This window comes from Thalassophryne amazonica, chromosome 17 (genome assembly GCF_902500255.1).
Source record: "Thalassophryne amazonica chromosome 17, fThaAma1.1, whole genome shotgun sequence".
NCBI classification, from domain to species: domain Eukaryota; kingdom Metazoa; phylum Chordata; class Actinopteri; order Batrachoidiformes; family Batrachoididae; genus Thalassophryne; species Thalassophryne amazonica.
This window is the reverse complement of record NC_047119.1, coordinates 41,341,160-41,360,556: the sequence shown is the minus strand read 5'-3', so window position 1 is coordinate 41,360,556 and position 19,397 is coordinate 41,341,160. Positions and strand designations below refer to the sequence as shown.

The window sequence follows — 19,397 nt, the reverse complement described above, 5'->3', positions numbered from 1 at the left end:
GTTCAAAACTTTTTGAGTTATCCTGCTGACAGACAGACAGACAAACAAACACGACCGACAACATAACCTCCTTGGTGGAGGTAATAAAACGCACCCTTTGTTTTTTGATATGCTAACAGAAGTAGTAGTGTTTCTCAGGGTTCAGTTTTTGGTCTCAAACTTTTGAGTTGAAGTTTGGACTCAGACCGTAAATCATTAATTTCTATGCAGATGATACACAGTGGTGCTGCCGCCGCTGCGCGCTGTTTACACTGAAAAAAAAAAACTAAACCAATAACTGATTGTTTGCTCAAATGGTACAAAAATATGGCAGCAATATGTCCAAATATTATTGTTTCAACTTCTGACTAAAACTCATTTACAGACCTTGACACTTGTCACATTCATGGTTTCACTTAATTTCACCCCAATCCCCCCCACTCCTCCAAGTCTGAGATATTTTGATTTTCACTTCGGGTAGATGGGAACAGGAAGTGCCCATCTTACCGGCACAAGTCATTTTTCTTCAGACGAACCACGTCGCCAACCTGGATGTGTCTCCACTTGGACTCTTGAAACCTGAAGCACAGATATAACAAAGAAGAAAATGACATTATGACCTTTTACAATGACGACAACAACACTGTTCATGCAGCCCTGGTTTAAATTACGCTGTACATCAAATCAAATCAATTTTATTTATATAGCACCAAATCACAACAAACAGTTGCCCCAAGGTGCTTTATATTGTAAGGCAAAAGCCATACATCTACTTTCTCTCTGTTTATACATTTTCCTGTAAACCTGTTAATAAACGCACCCATAATTTTCTGAAAGCTGCGTGTACTGACCTGCCGTCCAGCAGAACCTCACACTTTCTGTTGTTGATCTCTTTATCCATCCGGTGACGAGCCTAACACACACACCACACACACACACAACGTCACACAGACTGTTCAGGCAACTCTCAGATTATTTGGAGCTCTCCAAATAGTTATGGTAAGAAATATTATCAGAAAGTGTTGGCCTCGGGAGAGGTCTCCACTCTCAGGGTGCCTTTCTACTTATAACTAGTATAGGAATAAACAACTAATGAGTGAATAATTTGTTGCTGACAGAAACAGGCACACAGACAAAACTTCTTACCAGATCATCCACCAGATCTTTGATGGCAGTGATGACAGCACGACCACCAGTGGAATCAGTGTGGTGTACCACGGCAGCGTGGTAATTTCTGGAATAATCTGAAGAGAGGTATGGAGTCAGCATGACACAGCTGTTAGTGGAAAACTGTTTCCCAAGTCATTATGTCTTTAAATATTAGCAGTGATTTTTCCTGATATTTACTTTAGATTAATAGGTTAAAAAATAAATAAATGAGCGGGCCAACTGTTGCATAAAAGTTTGACATTAGTCATAAAGACATTTTGTGTCGCAGTGCCAAATAGAGACCACATTACTGCTCCCAGCACCCTGCAGGTTATTGCACAGACCTGCACATCAAATGTCTATTTGTGTGGATTTTCTCAGACACACCTGTAAAATGAGGAGGGCAGGAAGTAGAGATTGGCAGCTCTCTTGAACTGCTCGTACAGGTTCAGAGGCAGGAAGGTAAAGAAGTTGTACTTGTATGTTTTGATGGCATTTCCCTGCAGAGTAAACAAGCAAACAATTAGCAACACGATTCTTCAGAAAAATCCAACCTGAAGGTTTTGGTCTGACATCACCACCATGTGTCAAGGTTGAGCAATAAAGTCTTATTTCAGTCAATATAAATAATTACCGATCATTCTTAATTAACTGCTTTCTTTTGTTTTCTCCTATATTTGCTGCAGAGCTAGAACACACAGTGCATCTGTTAAGATTCAGAGGGCTTTACTTCCCGCCCCCATTTTGTTACATTACAGCGTTATTCCAACATGGATGAAAGTCCTTTTTTTTTTTGCCCCTCAAAGTTCTACTCACAATATCCCATACTGACAATTGTGAAAAGGTTTTTTTGTTTTTTGATTTTTGCAAATTTATATATAAAAAAGAAAAGTAAGAAATCACGTGTACATAAGTATTCACAGCCTTTGCCATGAAGCTCAAAACAGCTCAGGTGCATTCTGTTTCCACTGATCATTCTTTAGGTGTTTCTACAGATTCATTGGAGTCCACCTGGGTAAATTTAGTTGATTGGTCATGATTTGAAAAGGGCACACACCTGTCTACATATAAGGTCCCACAGTTGACAGTGCATGTTAGAACACAAACCAAGCATGAAGTCAAAGGAATTGTCTGTAGACCTCTGAGACAGGATTGTCTTTTGGCACAAATCTGGGGAGGGGTAAAGAAACATTTCTACTGCTTTGAAGGTTCCAATGAGCACAGTGGCCTCCATCATCTATAAATGGAAGAAATTCGGATCCACCAGGACTCTTCCTAGAGTTGACCACCCGTCTAAACTGAGCAATCAGGGAGAAGGGCCTTAGTCAGGGAGGTGACCAAGAACCTGAATGTCACTCTGTCAGAGCTCCAACATTCCTCTGTGGAGAGAGGAGAACCTTCCAAAAGGACAACCATCTCTGCACCAATCCACCAATCAGGCCTGTATGGTAAAGTGCCCAGTTGGAAGCCACTACTTAGCAGAAGGCACATGGAAGCCCGCCCGAAGTTTGACAAAAGGCGCATGAAGGACTCTCAGATCATGAGAAACAAAATTCTCTGGTCTGATGAGACAAAGTTTGAACTCTATGGCATCATGTTTGGAGGAAGCCAGGCACCATCCCTACTGTGAAGCATGGTTGTGGCAGCATCATGCTGTGGGGATGTTTTCAGTGGCAGGAACTGTGAGACTAATCAGGGTTGAGGGAAAGATAAATGCAGCAATGTACAGAGACATCCTGGATGAAAACCTGCTCCAGAGCGCTCTTGACTCCAGACTGGGGCGACAGTTCATCTTTCAGCAGGACCATGACCCTAAACACACAGCCAACATATCAAAGGAGTGACTTCAGGACAACTCTGTGAATGTCCTTGAGTGGCCCTGCCAGAGCCCAGACCTGAATCCGATTGAACATCTCTGGAGAGATCTGCAAATGGCTGTGCACCGACATTCGCCATCCAACCTGATCAAGCTTGAGAAGTGCTACAAAGAGGAATGGGCAAAACTACCCAAGGATAGGTGCACCAAGCTTGTGGCATCATATTCAGGAAGACTTGAGACTGTAATTGCTGCCAAAGGTGCATCAACAAAGTATTGAACAAAGGTTGTGAATACTTATGTACATGTGATTTCTTAGTTTTTGTTTATATATAAAAATTTGCAAACATAAAAAAAAAAAAAAAAAAAAAAATTCATGGTATCATTATGGGGTGTTGTGAGTAGAATTTTGAAGGGAAAAATGAGTTTACTCCATTTTGGAATAAAGACGTAACATAAGTGTAGAAAAAGTGAAATGCTGTGAATACTTTCCAGATACACATATGGCATGCTAGTTTGGCACATGTTTTATGCCACATGCAATTCCAGATGTACCCAGAGAACACTACCTAGGTGGCCATGAACCAGTGACTTTCTGTTTATAAAGCAAGAACAGGAACAGTGCACTAATTCATTTAATATCCTATTTTAAATAAACCAACAGTGTTCTGATATCAGTCAGACTAAATAAGTAAGTTTCCCCACATTTGCATTCATACATCTTCTCACACCATTTCTGTTATGTCACACGTCAAGGATGTAATCAAATGACGCGTGATGTGAGACTCAGATAGCGGCCTGTTGCTTTATTTCTAAATTATGCTTCATCATGATGATGAACAATGTTTTACGTAATCTCCTGAATATCCCCACACCACACTGTTTTTAGTTCATACAAGAAGCATTCAAGAAGGATCCTGCCATGTCTGTTAGGTGGTTTGCATTATTTTTTTTAAAGGGACTAAGTTTAAAAACATTTATTTATCCAAACTCATTTTGGAATTAATAATTAATGTTTGAAGCCAAAATAGAGAAATATCACCACATTGCTGATAGGCACAAGTGAGAAATACACATCAAAAAACATGTCTGCTGCCTTTTTATTGGCTCCAGTTCATTCTAGGACAACATAAAATTAATTTACTGATATTTCACTCAGGATTTATTTGCATTGGGAATAAAGTGGCTGAGGTACAATGTGAACTTACAGAATATCGATTCTTCTTGATGCACAGAAAAACTTTTTTCTCAAACTCTGGCAGCTGATGATACGCTCTGTCGTTGGCCTTCACCTTCCAGTTCATCTCTGCAAAAACAACAAAAAGACAGTCAACAGGAGCCCTGAAGTGCACAACAACTCCAGGCTCAATTAATCTTGTGTCTGTATTGTGCAAAACATTTAGGCATCCATTAAAAGTAAATAAATAAAATTTGAATGACCTCATCCTCATTGATATATTATGCTGGAATACATAAGACTGAAAAACTCACCACTGGGTCTAGCCTCCACCGGCTGCTGTGGCACACTTGTTGGTGCTTCTGCTTCCGGTTCGGAACTCTCGTCCAAGTCGTCATCAGTCTCATCATCACTGTATGGCACGACCTCATCATCAGGCTCCAGGGAATCCTGAGAATCTGCACGGTGCCGACTCATTGTAACTGCTCAGGTATCTCAGTCCAAAAAAACAAAACAAAAACACAAAAACAAAAGATGTCATCGTTTTAAAACTTGCCAAATTAAAAACGGTACATAATGAGGATGAACTGATTAATGTTTGGTGACATTTGATGCACCACGTCAACGGAAAAACCAACTTTGTTTTGCGCGTCCACCAACCTACAGACCCGCCTGCCACCTACTGGATGACTGATGGATGTACTGACCACGTGTGGTTGAAAACGCATGAAGCTTGAAATGAACTCCATGAATTTCTTTAACAATAAGCCAAAATGTGTTTGACCAGAAAAATGAGAAGTGATTTATTTAAACAAGTGGTTCTCAATCTTCTTACAATAAGTACTATGTTAAAAAAAATATTTGGCTTTCCAAGGACCACCATTACAACTGGAATTAAACAATTCAACTCATTTATTTATATTGTGCCAAATCACAAGATAGTTGCCCCAAGGCACTTCAAAAGGCTAAGGTCTATCCTCACCCCACCCCTGAGCGTGCACATTGAGGAAAAACTCTCTGGACAGAATTGAAATGTATGAAGAAACCAGGCTACCACAGAGTGATTTTGCATATCTTTGACTCGCCCGATCCATTGTGGGATCTTGGTTACAACACAACAGCTCAAAATAGCAGAAAATATTATGATGATGATCAGTTTAAACGAAGTTGACAGCTTAAAGCATTTTAAATACGTCGTGGCCGTCTGTGACATCCAGGACTGTGTCTGGCAAAACCAATCTCACTCCATTTGATGATGGCATCAAGAACTAAATATTCTACTGTATTAGTTCTTGATGCCGTCATGAAAATGTGGCACTTTTCATGATGGGGGCACGAATTCATTCGTGACGATATCACGAAATGCGGGGTGTGCCGCAGGGGGAGAGTACTTCCTGACACTTCACAGAAAGTACAAACTGTCAGAGTGACAGATGGTGTCCTTCTATAAATGCTCCCATCGAGTCCATCCCTGTGCTATGGAATTATGCTCAGGTTGCCAGCTGACGCCAGAGTGTCAGCAACAACATCTTCCAAAAGCTTACTAGTTGCCATCTCCCCTCTCTTATGACCATCTGCAGAACCCACAGAGACTCAACCCACCCTGGTCATCACATGTTTGAACTGTTACCCCCAGGGAGACACTTCAGAACCATCATGTCCAAATCCAACAGACTGAAGAACAGTTTTTACCCCAGAGCTGCCACTGCACTGAACAGTGGTAATACTTGAACACTCAATACAGATGTGCAATACTTTTTAGTGGTTATTATGTAGTTTTTGTCTGTTATCTATTTGTTTTTTTCATCTCTAGTGTCTCTTAAACAGCACTGAAATGAGAGGCTCTACCTCAGTTTCATTGCACTTTTGTGCAATGACAATTAAAAGATATTCTAGTTTACATGCATGTGGGAGATTTTTGTCAATTTATAATAACTCTCCTCACATTTGTCTGTTACAGAGGAAACTGATTTGCAGCTCGGTATCCGAAGCGTGTATTAGGAGAGTCCATCACTCACTTATAAAGCATTGCTTCATTTCGCTTTGCTTACAGAGCCGAGCCCATAATTCTATATGGCTCAGGCATAGAGTTATATTATAGCTATAACTTTTTTTGTATTATATTTCTATAATATATCGCAATGGGCCGAGCCTGGCTCTCATGAAGCATTGATTCATTTAGCTTCATTTGCCGAGCAGATTCCGACTCTTCACCTTCAGCAGAGAGCAGTGTCAGATAGGTTACATTTAAGTGTAAGATAAGTGGTATTCCACAAAGATCTGTATTCGGCGCAGTTTTATTTGTTCTGTACATTAATGACTTATCCGAATGAGTAAAATCAGGACTTGAATATCCGTTTGCTGATGACCTAAAGCTTTTTCATGAAATATTCAGGAGGGAAGACTACAAAATCTACAGAAAGATCTGAATGAGGTATACAAGTGGTCTCAAGAAAACTTACTCTACTTCCATCCAGACAAGTGTAAGTCCATGCACATCAGTATAAGTGAAGCACTAGAGTGGACATATACTTTGGGAGAAACCAGAATCCCACTAGTTAAGTCCCAGGATGAGAAAGATACAGGAGTGATAATCGATTTGAAGCTTAACTTTGAAAAACATATAGCACAGAAAATCAATAAAGTAAACATGCTACTTGGACTTGTGCATAGATCTTTTACATATAAAGATAAGAATACATTGATAACATTATATAAATCAATAATAAGACGGCACCTAGAATATGCAAGCCAAGTATGGACCCCCTATCTTGTCAAACACATAACGTCCATTGAAAATGTACAGTGTCATTTTAGCAGGATAATTCCACATCTCCATGAATTAAGTTACGAAGAGCGATTAAAGAATTTGGGACTGTCATCTCTCACATACAGAAGATTGAGGGGTGACATGATTGAATTATACAAAATAGCCACAAATAAATATAACCCTAAAGTCACAGAGGGAGTACTTAACTTCAGGAGCAATTCCCATACCAGAGGACACTACATGAAAATCTTTAAGGAGAGACTGAGAATCAATTTGAGAAAAAAAAACTCCTTTTTACAAACCACAGATGCATGGAACAGCCTGCCTGAGGAAGTTATTAATGCAGAGACAACAAAAGCATTTGAAGAACAGACAAATTTTGGAGAAACCACCCAAGAAACCCAATTGTACAACAATCTCTGAGCCACATACAAGACTCCGAAAAGAAGAGCTGGCCATAGAGGCGGCAGACACCTGAGGCCAGAGGATCCTGTGAGTTAAGTGTTGAAGCCGTAAAATCCTTCATTATGAAGTCTGCTCCGTTTGTTTGTATTGATTCAATGAAAAGTTGTTGAGTTAGCCAGCGGCTGACTTAATTACAAAATGAGTTTGTTTGCTTGACTTGGCCGTACCACCAGAGTCGTGTACCACAGTCTGAGAACTATGGATTTAAACTATTTAATGTTCAGTTTCTCCTGGCGTTCAGAGCTGCAGTTTAATTTTATTCTCGCATCCAACCTATTGTGTGTGTGTGTGTATGTGATGACGTGTGTTGTGCTCGTGTTTGTAATTGTCATGTAGGTGACAGGAATGTGGCCACACCCTCTTAACTTGTTAAAGACCAGTGCATTCAAACGGCTTTAAATGAGCAGATTACTGTCTGAAATCTTGGTGCCAAAAGGAAATCCACTTCAATTTTTCAGCACCAATCATCGATGCAAGTTGAATGAATTTACACTCACATACAGCAGACATTTGTTTTTTTTGTTTGTTTGTTTTTTTTGGCGATTTTAAATTTCCTCCAGACACAAACATTGAAATGCTGGAGAACAAACGTCAAACCTGAATGCATCCCACAAACACATCACTGACCAAAAAAATAAACAACAAAAAAAAATTAAATCTTCTTCTTCTTTGTCTTTCGGCTGTTCCCGTTAGGGGTCGCCACAGCAGATCAAACGTTTCCATCTCACCCTGTCCTCTGTATCTTCCTCTGTCACACCAACCACCTGCATGTCCTCTCTCAGCACATCCATGAACCTCCTCTTTGGTCTCCCTCTTCTCCTCCTGCCTGGTGGCTCCATCCTCAGCATCCTTCTCCCTATATACCCTGGGTCCCTCCTCTGCACATGTCCAAACCATCTCAATCTCGCCTCTCTGACTTTGTCTCCAAACCGTCCCACCTGAGCTGTCCCTCTGATATGTTCATTCCTAATCTTGTCCATTCTTGTCACTCCCAAAGAGAATCTCAACATCTTCAGCTCTGCCACCTCCAGCTCTGCCTCCTGTCTTTTTGTTAGTGCCACTGTCTCTAAACCATACAACATAGCTGGTCTCACTACTGTTTTGTAAACTTTCCCCTTCACTCTTGCTGATATTCTTCGGTCACAAATCACTCCTGCCACCTTTCTCCACCCACTCCACCCTGCCTGCACTCTCTTCTTCACCTCTTTACCACACTCTCCATTACTTTGAACAGTTGACCCCAAATATTTAAACTCATCTACTTTCACCACTTCTACTCCTTGTAACTGCACTATTGAAGTCTGTCATTCCGACTGCGCATCTCACCGCTGTCACACTATTCTTGTACATGTCCTGCACTACCCTAACGTACTTCTCTGCCACTCCAGACTTCCTCATACAATGCCACAACTCTTCTCTTGGCACCCTATCATAAGCTTTTTCTAAGTCCACAAACACACAATGTAACTCTTTCTGTCCTTCTCTGTACTTTTCCAACAGTATTCTCAGAGCAAACATTGCATCTGTAGTGCTCTTTCTCGGCATGAAACCATATTGCTGCTCACAGATCTTCACCTGTTTTCTAAGCCTAGCTTCTACTACTCTTTCCCATAACTTCATGCTGTGGCTGATCAGCTTTATGCCTCTGTAGTTACTGCAGCTCTGCACATCACCCTTGTTCTTGAAAATAGGAACCAGCACACTTCGTCTCCACTCCTCAGGCATCCATGCCTCCATTGGAATGTCATCTGGACCAACTGCCTTTCCACTCTTCATCCTCTTCATAGCAGCCCTCACTTCTTCCTTGCTAATCTCTTTTACTTCCTGATTTACTCTCACCACATAATCCAGCCTTTTCTCTCACTCATTTTCTTTATTCATCAACTCTTCAAAATATTCCCTCCACCTTCTCAGCACACACTCCTCACTTGTCAGCACATTACCATGTGCATCTTTTACCACCATAACCTGCTGCACACCCTTTCCAGCTCTGTCCCTTTGTCTGGCCAATCGGTACAAGTCCTTTTCTCCTTCCTTACTATTCAACTTCTTGTACAGCTCGCAATATGCCTTTTCCTTTGCTTTTGCCACTTCTCTTCTCGCCTTACGCCGCATCTCCTTGTACTCCTGTCTAATTTCTTCATCTCTCCGACTTTTTCACCAACCTCTTTCTCCTTATGCTTTCCTGGACCTCTTCATTCCACCACCAAGTCTCCTTGTCTTCCTTCCACTGTCCAGATGTCATACCCAGTACTGCCCTAGCTGTCTCCCTCACCACATCTGCAGTACTTTTCCAGTTGTCCAAAATTGTTTCCCCTCCAACTAGTGCTTCTTTCACCTGCTCGCTAAATTTCACACACCAGTCTTCCTCCTTCAGCTTCCACCATTTGATCCTTTGTTGAGCTCTCACTCTCTTCTTCTTTACCTCTAAAGTCATCCTACAAACAACCATCCTATGCTGTCTAGTGACACTCTCTCCTGCTACCACCTTACAGTCTGATTTCTTTTAGCTTGCATCTCCTATAAAGAATGTAGTCCACCTGTGTGCACCTTCCTCCACTTTTATATGTTACCCTGTGCTCCTCCCTTTTCTTAAAGTAGGTATTCACCACAGCCATTTCCATCCTTTTTGCAAAATCAACTACCATCTGTCCTTCCCCATTCCTATCCTTGATACCATATCTACCCATTACTTCCTCATCACCTCTGTTCCCTTCACCAACATGCCCATTGAAGTCTGCTCCTATCACCACTCTTTCATGCTTGGGCACACTCTCCACCACCTCATCTAACACACTCCAAATATCTTCTTTCCCCTTCATCTCACAACCTACCTGTGGGGCATATGCACTGATGATATTCATCATCACCCCTTCAATTTCCAACTTCACACTCATCACCCTGTCAGACACTCGCTTAACCTCCAACACACTTTTAACATACTCTTCCTTTAAAATGACCCCAACACCATTACTCTTCCTGTCCTCACCATGGTACAACAACTTGTACCCACCGCCGATGCTCCTGCTCTTACTTCCCTTCCACTTGGTCTCTTGCACACACAATATGTCTACCTTTCTCCTCTCCATCATATCAGCCAGCTCTCTCCCTTTACCAGTCATACTACCAACATTCAAAGTCCCCACTCTCATTTCCACCCTTCTAGTTTTCTTCTTCTCCCGCTGTTCGTGGCAACGTTTTCCTCCTCTTCTTCGTCGTCTTCGCCCAGCAGTAGCCCAATTTCCACCGGCACCCTGTTGGGCAATAGCACCGGTGGCGGACGTTGTTAACCCGGGCCGCGACCGATCCGGTATGGGAATTCGATTCTGAGTCTGCATAGTTGTGTTGGCTTGTTTTACGCCGGATGCCCTTCCTGATGCAACCCTCCTCATTTATCCGGGCTTGGGACCGGCACTCAGAATGTACTGGCTGCACACCCCATGTGGCTGAGTTAACAACAAAAAATTAAATAATTTCCTCAAAAACAAATGAGTCAAACAAAGCTAGAGATTCAAGCAACACCGTGACTTTTTAAAAAGGCATTTTTGACATTTTATAAACAGTTTGATTTAGTTAGTTAGCACAAACATTCTGGTTGGTCTTTGTATTGACTGGTTTAATGAGAACCTGATGATCTCTGGATGAGCTTTTGTTTCTGGAAACCAGACTACTGGATCCCATCACTGCTGAGTAACTGTTGATCCAGACCAGCCAACCCACCCGCCCCGAGCCCTGGTAAATTCAGAATTAGTATTTGGGATTTTTCCATAAATTTGGTGTATGAACACCTGTGGATTTTTCAGAAGAATCAGAGGCAGTGACCTGACACCCTCCAGGACATTCCAAACAGAATGAATGCTTTAATATTTAATTAGATTTTTTTTTATTATTAGGAAAAAAAAAATAGTGTGCCCATTTGTTTTACCCATTTTTCCCCCTCTCCACTCTCATACATTTAGTTTGGGATTTGAAGCATTTTTAAAACCACTCCAAATCAGCCTCAGGGCCGGAAACAGGTTTTGGTGTCTCTGTCCCAGGGTATCACTGTGGCAACAGGAAGAGGTAAATGCTGGTGGGAGGGGCTTGAGTGATGAGCACATACCTGACAGGTCATAAGGAAACCTGAGAGCAGGCCTGAAATAGGATGTCTTTTTTTTTTTTTTTTACCTTCGTCTGACACAAAACCACCAACAGTCTGCAGGTTTCAGAATTAGAATCGCCTTTGTCATTGTAATTTGCATTACAACGAGATTTGAGTGCAACTCCAAAAAGGTGTTTTCCGTGGTGCGAGCAATTTTTAGCCAAATAAAAGATAGTGAAATTTAACGGTAAATTATTCAGAGTATATGTACAACTGATATAAACATAAGGTAAAATAAAATAAGATGTGGACCAAGTAAAATGTAAAACGAGAATTATATACAACTGTGGAATCAACGCTTCATATCAATAAAATAACTTTATTGTTTGACTTTTGGTGTCATCTTTTCTGCAGTTTTCTTTAGGGCAACATGAATTAAAAATAGAATCCGTACAAATTTCATCATTATATGTGGACGACCAAACCTGAAATATTTTAACACGCCCCCCCACCCCCAAAACCTTTATGTGGATCTTCCTGAAATGTTAGCACCCTCCCCCCCATTCCTCCACATCCAAGTTTCACCAAGAAGTGAAGTTCTTTCCTGTAAAATGTATCACTTGTCCTTAAATAAATCTAAACTTTATTCAGGGAAAGCAAACAGAAAACCGATTCACATCATGGTCGAGATCTGAGCACAGCAAGGTCTGGAACTGTGGGTATTTTGAAAGTGTTCTTTTTTTGGGGGGGTGACAGGGCCTTCCAGCCGTGCGGGGTCAAATATCATCACCTTCACATTATTAATGTGGAGCCTGTTTTCTGCAGCAGCAGCAGCAGACGGGAAGCTGGGAAACAAACAACCTGCAGGCGGACCAGGAGGAGCCGCAGCACGTCAACTCAGTCTGTTATCCAAAATCCTGGTCACTTTTTATAAAAAGTCATCCAGAACAAAAAGATGTTTCTGCAGATTAGGAGGTCCAGAGTTACCAGAGTCTGTTAAGAGGGTTAGGGGTTCAAATCCACAGAAAAGCCAAAGACTATGAACATATCTAACAAAGCACACTTGTCGTATGTCAGCATTTTAATACGGTTGACATATGCACGCTAAATCGTCAAGGTGTGACAGGGCAGCAAGACGCGCAACTAGTCACAGTTTCAACTTCACAGAAAGGCATGGAGAGCCTCTGAGCAAGGCACCAATGCTGTCAGACAACCAAGGTTAGGCGGTTCAAATCCTTACATGAGGCCACAGACACTGCGACCCTGAGCAAAGCATCAGCACAGACAGAAGTAGAATTCACAAAGCAAAACACTGACACTTGCCTTGGTTATTGGGTTAGGGTTGGAGTCCCTGGAGCAAGGCATCAACCCTGTGAATAATGATTTATTTTCCTCTCAGCATCAATCATGACTAATTCATTGTCCTCTTACACACACATCCAATCAAATACCATATAGTTAATTTCTGTTGTATTAAGTTAGCAGTTCAACAGAAGCTGGAAACTTCTGCAGGTTTGACCCAACAGCTTTGTTTAATTCCACAAAGGTTTGACATAAGGTTAGGAAATAATGTTTTATGAAATACAAAAATGTGTGAAAAGCAAATGAAAGTATAAACAATCATAACAGCAAATAAACAAATACATTAACATTTTCTGACTTCTTTCAGACTAAACAAATTATCATAAAAATAACTGAAACATAAATTAAAGTAATTGTTATCTGCAGCCGTAAATGGATCCTAAAAACAATGTGTGATAAAAAGGTTTTGACCTCTCGCAGACACGTTCCCGCCGTCTCCATGGAAACACACAACTTCTAAAGAGGTGCAGTGGCATTTTCCTCTAAGCCAAACTTCGGCTCCATTTGCGTCTCGGGGAAAAAAAAAAAAATCAAATTCTCCGTCATTGGTTTTAACAATAACAATTTCCATGAGGAGACGAACATTTCCATAGTCAAACCCACAGAACAGGTTCAGGCTTCATTTATGGAACTAACAACACGACGTGTTCATGCTCCATAACAATAAGACCAGGGACCTGTTCACTGATTTTATCTCATCTGACTTACTGTTCAGACGTCTGGGGTAACACATAAAAAAAAAAAGTGTTCTCTACATGGAGTGTTTATACTGCAAAAAAAAAAAAAAAAAAAAAAAAAAAAAAAAGAACAGTCATTCAAACTGTTCACAATGTTAGGTTTTGGGATCACAACAATTCATTATTTTACACAAACTCAGTGATATCATTGAATTGCAAACAGCACTGTTTATGCCTAGTCAGAAAAAAAATTATTAACTAGGAACTTACTGACAATGTTTCACGATAGAGACGGGGGATATAGTTTGAGGGGAGCATTGAATTTTAAGACTTCCAGTATTCGAAAGAATACACAATGAAAAGATTTACCACATCAAGCAGTGGAATTAAACTTTGGAATGGTATGAAAAGGGAAATTTAATGTCCAAACATTATCTGTATTAAAAATTAATATAAACAGATCATTTTTAACAGGTACAGGAAGAAGGGAGCTTACATATCACTGGTATCTGGGGGATGTCTACAAAGACTTACTACTAATTATACAATACAATACGTATGTGTACATAGGTATGTGCGTTTGGGAAGTTCCTTTATACGTTTAAATTATAGTCCATATTTTGCATTTAACAAGTATTTCTGAAAATATGTATGTTATAGAATTTTGTAAATAATATAAATATCTAATGAGTTCATTAATAATCAGGAAGTTAAATATGAGGGCTGTCAATAAAGTATAGGTCCTTTTTATTTTTTTCAAAAACTATATGGATTTCATTCATATGTTTTTATGTCAGACATGCTTGAACCCTCGTGCGCATGCGTGAGTTTTTCCATGCCTGTCGGTGACGTCATTCGCCCTTGAGCACTCCTTGTGGGAGGAGTCGTCCAGCCCCTCGTCGGAATTCCTTTGTCTGAGAAGTTGCTGAGAGACTGGCGCTTTGTTTGATCAAAATTTTTTCTAAACCTGTGAGACACATTGAAGTGGACACGGTTCGAAAAATTAAGCTGGTTTTCGGTGAAAATTTTAACGGCTGATGAGAGATTTTGAGGTGATACTGTCGCTTTAAGGACTTCCCACGCAGTGGGACGTCGCGCAGCGCTCCCAGGCGCCGTCGTCAGCCTGTTTCAAGCTGAAAACCTCCACATTTCAGGCTCTATTGATCCAGGACGTCGTGAGAGAACAGAGAAGTTTCAGAAGAAGTCGGTTTCAGCATTTTATCTGGATATTCCACTGTTAAAGGAGATTTTTTTAATGAAAGACGTGCGGATGGGTCCGCGCGTCGGGACGCAGCCGGCGCGGTGCGGCGGCACAGGAAAAACACCTCCGTGTTGATAACCATTTGTAAAATCCAAGCGGCTTTTGATGGCTTTCAGTGGAGTGAGTATATGATAAATTGTTTAACAGCTGGACATGTTCCAACTTGTCCTTAAGGCTTCCAACGGAGGTGTTTTTCCTGTGGCTGAGCGTCGCAGCGGCTGCGAGCCGACGCTGCAATCCGCCCGTACGTCTTTCATTAAAAAAATCTCCTTTAACAGTGGAATATCCGGATAAAATGCTGAAACCGACTTCTTCTGAAACTTCTCTGTTCTCTCACGACGTCCTGGATCAATAGAGCCTGAAATGTGGAGGTTTTCAGCTTGAAACAGGCTGACGACGGCGCCTGGGAGCGCTGCGCGACGTCCCACTGCGTGGGAAGTCCTTAAAGCGACAGTATCACCTCAAAATCTCTCATCAGCCGTTAAAATTTTCACCGAAAACCAGCTTAATTTTTCGAACCGTGTCCACTTCGATGTGTCTCACAGGTTTAGAAAAAATTTTGATCAAACAAAGCGCCAGTCTCTCAGCAACTTCTCAGACAAAGGAATTCCGACGAGGGGCTGGACGACTCCTCCCACAAGGAGTGCTCAAGGGCGAATGACGTCACCGACAGGCGTGGAAAAACTCACGCATGCGCACGAGGGTTCAAGCATGTCTGACGTAAAAACATATGAATGAAATCCATATAGTTTTTGAAAAAAATAAAAAGGACCTATACTTTATTGACAGACCTCGTATAGTGTGTTGCTGGTGGGTAAGGGGTGTCCTTTGGAACATTTAAAGCTGAAAAAGGGGTAGGATTTGATAAGCATTTCTGGTTCTTCCAGCACCTTGTCGAACATATTTCTTTTGTGTGTGTGATCAAGATTAAGTGATATACTGTGCTTATAGTTTTTATGGACTACAGTACACTGTGTCTGATTGTTGGAGACAAATAATCTAAACTGCACGTGTGTCACAAACCACAGGGTTCTAGTCCTAAATGTTAGTCATGTGATCAACTTTCATTCACAACCCACAACAGTTTTCACAGATGAAAAAGTGACAAAGGTTACAGAAATGGCCACATCAAAGGGATATGGTTCAATGGCTGGATCAGAAAGAACAACGGGGACAGTGAAAATGGATGAACACTACAATCTCAAAGGTGCCCTTGCACAAGGTTTTTAAATCACAACTTACTCCTGGCGTGCAGCTGGGATCTAAACAGTACACCGGGTGTGGTTAGATTTGAGCCTCTGCAACGCATCCCACATTTGTCAACTCGTGTGGACAAGCACTGTCGTGCTGAAGAATTGTCGTTTTCAGAACAAACTCGCTTCAAGCATGCTTGCAACTTTTGCAAAGTGTCAACGTAAAGTTCGGAGTTGACAGCGACCAAAGATTTTCGAGGACGATGCCATTGCACCTCCACTTGATGCTGTGCATCTGTGGCTGTTATTCGGCGCCCCCTATGGGCCTGCTCACGCAGACTCATCGTGGCTTGATTTTCATCCTTCAAACTCCTTCCACCTCTTCACTGCACCAACATCCACACAGGTGTCGCCATAGAAACACTAATTCATCGATCAATGTCCAAGGGTGGACAACCCGCAGCCATTAAGAATTCAACAACAGCACGTTGTCTGAAACGCATGCCCATGTACGTCAGCACTTTTTACCATCTACTGTGCGCATGTGTTACATTGAAGGCAATTCTGCACATGCAATTAAAGGCAAAAACAGTTTGGTGCAGCGATAGTCAATAAGTAAAGTATTATTCTCGTCACAGATTCACTTCAATATCTTGCTTGTTATTAAAATAATCACGCTGGCAGTGCTGGGTTTCAGACAGTGATTTTCAAAATATTGTAACATTTAACCACCATGTTTTCAATCACCAAGTAATTAACTTATGGTTAAACCTAATTATTATTTCATAGCCAAAATAAAAACAAACAGAATAGTTAGTTAATAAAGTAAACTCTCTTTTTGGTGTGCTAACCACAATAATGCTGTATTTTGCACTTGAGGGTCAGCTTTTTAGAAAAAAAAAATTTCTGAGCAAAGTTAATTTATTTCCACGGCTCGAGGGCATTCCTGTGGACAGGAAACTACCACTGCTGCAGCATCAGAGCTCACATTAACAAAACCAAACATTTGAAAACAGATTTTTAGTTTTCCTAAAAAGTATGTTCTTTTATATTTGGATTAGTGTTGCTTTCTGCAGCAGGTGTCGCCAACTGAACAGTCCCTTCTAAAAACTGATCCGCCCTGCCTTCACTGTGCATACATCTGAGACTGACTGAGGCTCTACACCCAAAGCGATCAAAGGGAATAATGTGATTATTAACTATCAGATGACAAATTAAAGCCTCTTGAATCATTCTAAAGTCAGGTTTTGTTTTTTTTTTATTTCAAAAATGTAGTATTTGTATCAATTTGGCATGCTTATATGTCTCCACGTTTAGGGATATTCCTATTACACGACTGATTATTTCCAGAGACAGTCTATACTTCAAAACCCCCTGCCAAGATGGTCCCAATACTGGGCAATCCCAAAACATGTGTGTCTAATCACCAATCTGTCCGCAGTTTCTCCAAAATAAATTTAATTTATTTTTATCAAGACTAAATGTGATAGTGGGGGTCCTAAAAAAAAAAAATCTAATCATAACTTGTGTGAAGGCAGGGCGGACAGATTTTTTTGGGGGGGGGCTGTTCGGTCGGCAACACCAGTAATCAATATAAATGGCTACAGAAACAATGCTTTCCACTAACCCTAACGACAAACACACACACACATATTTTTATTATTATACAGGTATTTCTTATTATATCATTACATGAATATATATTAATATAATGGTGTCATACATAGTATGAAGAGCAGTTTAACAGCTACGGAATCAGTTCCTTTACGTTTCCGTTTTTTGCACTTCAGATCAATAGTATAGTACTTTGTTAGAATTTTCATTAGTGTTCTGCTCTTCCAGACCACTTTGTTTTTTATGATTTTGCAGACAAATAATATTTGGTAAAAAGATGAGGACCAAGTAGTTTGATGCATTTTTGTTGTCGTTTTTCGTGTTTTTTTTTTTTGTTTGTTTTTTTGTATTTCATGTGTATGTAACTTTTATTGGCAAAATAAATCAAAGATAATTGACAAATATTTCAAGTATGTGTGTTTTAATGTTGTGTTTCACACTTCTAGGCCACTATACTTCAACGATTTTTTTTTTTTCCTGGATGACAGTAGAACATATTCAAGAGGGCAAACCGAATTTACCTTCAAATACAACACAACAAAACACAAAGTTCGCACAGAATTTAGACATTAGAAACAACAAAAGCTTCCAGGTGAGTCGCAGCCACCAGGTGAAGTCTTCTTCCCGCTCTCTTTAAAACCCACAAGCTTTAAACTTTTAGTGGACTTACTGCGTGTCTGTGGCACAGAACCAACTGGATTCTGGTTTCGGTCGGTGTTCGGGTGTTCTGTCACCGCTCCATGTTCTTCTTCCTGATTCCACACAGCACCGACGCTTCCCCGCCCTTCTTCTCCTCCTGTGTCCTCACCTGCTGCTCGGCTCCGCACAAACCTGCCGGACAGGTCTGACCCGGAACACTGATCCAACAGTAAACAGACACCAAAAACAACGCGAGACATTCAGCGGCGCCACCCTGACAGCCCAGGTGTTCCCGTCACGTGACCAACAGGTAATGACTTCTGCATAGGAGGGAACTCAGCAGCACACGTCCCTCTGCCTTTTTAATGGCTCCGCCTCCATGTTATCTGACTCCGCCCCAAAGTGGGTCCGGTCTCAAGGTTTTAATTAGATTTTGTAAAAATCACTTTTACAGTGAATCAAATCTTTCATTTTTTTTTCTAAAAAGTACATTTAAAAATATTTTGAAGTCCTTTTGCTGCCATGATGTCAGTCTGTTATATAATCATTGATAGTCTGCTTTTGAAAATTGTAAAAGAATAAATTAGAGAAGGTGTCACAAACAAAAAGACAGGAGACAGAGCTGCAGATGTTGCAATTCTCTTTGAGAATGACCAGAATGGACAGGATTAGAAATGTACATATCAGAAGGACAGCTCAGGTGGAACAATTTGGAGACAAAGCCAGAGAGGCCTCAATCATCCGTAAATGGGAGAAGTTTGGATCCACCAGGACTCTTTCTAGAGCTGGCCGCCTGTCTAAACTGAGCAATCAGGGGAGAAGGGCTTTAGTCAGGAAGGTGACCAAGAACCTGATGGTCACTCTGTCAGAGCTCCAGCATTCCTCTGTGGAGAAAGGAGAACCTTCCAGAAGGAACCATCTCTGCAGCAATATACCATTCAGGCCTGTGTGGTAGAGTGGCCAGACGGAAGCCACTCCTTAGTAAAAGACACATGGCAGCCCACCTGGAGTTTGACAAAAGGCACCTGAAGGACTCTCAAACCATGAGAAACAAAATCTCTGGTCTGATGAGACAAAGATGGAACTCTTTGGCATGAATGCCAGGCATCATGTTTGGAGGAACCAGGTGCCATCCCTACAGTGAAGCATGGTTGTGGCAGCATCATGCTGTGGGGATGCTTTTCAGTGGCAGGAACTGGGAGACTAGTCAGGAT

The 19,397-nt window shown here is 41.1% G+C and overlaps 1 protein-coding gene and 1 long non-coding RNA gene across 2 annotated transcripts; both read right to left on the bottom strand.

Annotated features, from left to right (window-relative positions):
• Window positions 1–492: 492 nt before the first annotated feature.
• On the bottom strand, window positions 493–1,211 carry LOC117529931. Its single transcript, XR_004566150.1, has 3 exons — window positions 1,126–1,211; window positions 831–892; window positions 493–558 (listed from the first exon to the last, which is right to left on the bottom strand). It is a non-coding gene; the product is annotated as an uncharacterized LOC117529931 (long non-coding RNA).
• A 294-nt stretch (window positions 1,212–1,505) lies between these two features.
• LOC117529086 (phospholipid-transporting ATPase IC-like) lies at window positions 1,506–18,477 on the bottom strand. The gene is made up of 4 exons (XM_034191790.1): window positions 18,215–18,477; window positions 4,436–4,615; window positions 4,153–4,250; window positions 1,506–1,628 (listed from the first exon to the last, which is right to left on the bottom strand). The coding sequence occupies exons 2-4, from the start codon at window positions 4,596–4,598 to the stop codon at window positions 1,506–1,508; spliced, it is 384 nt and encodes a 127-aa protein (XP_034047681.1). The 5' UTR covers window positions 4,599–4,615; window positions 18,215–18,477.
• Between the last annotated feature and the right edge of the window lie 920 nt (window positions 18,478–19,397).

What these genes read in the sequence shown, in the direction of transcription:
- LOC117529086 (XM_034191790.1), bottom strand. Translation starts at nt 4,598, where the DNA reads ATGAGTCGGCACCGTGCAGATTCTCAGGATTCCCTGGAGCCTGATGAT. An exon ending in GGTGGAGGCTAGACCCAGTG is followed by an intron (nt 4,251 to 4,435) that starts GTGAGTTTTTCA and finishes TTGTTTTTGCAG; the next exon opens with AGATGAACTGGAAGGTGAAG. An exon ending in TCAAGAAGAATCGATATTCT is followed by an intron (nt 1,629 to 4,152) that starts GTAAGTTCACAT and finishes TTTACTCTGCAG; the next exon opens with GGAAATGCCATCAAAACATA.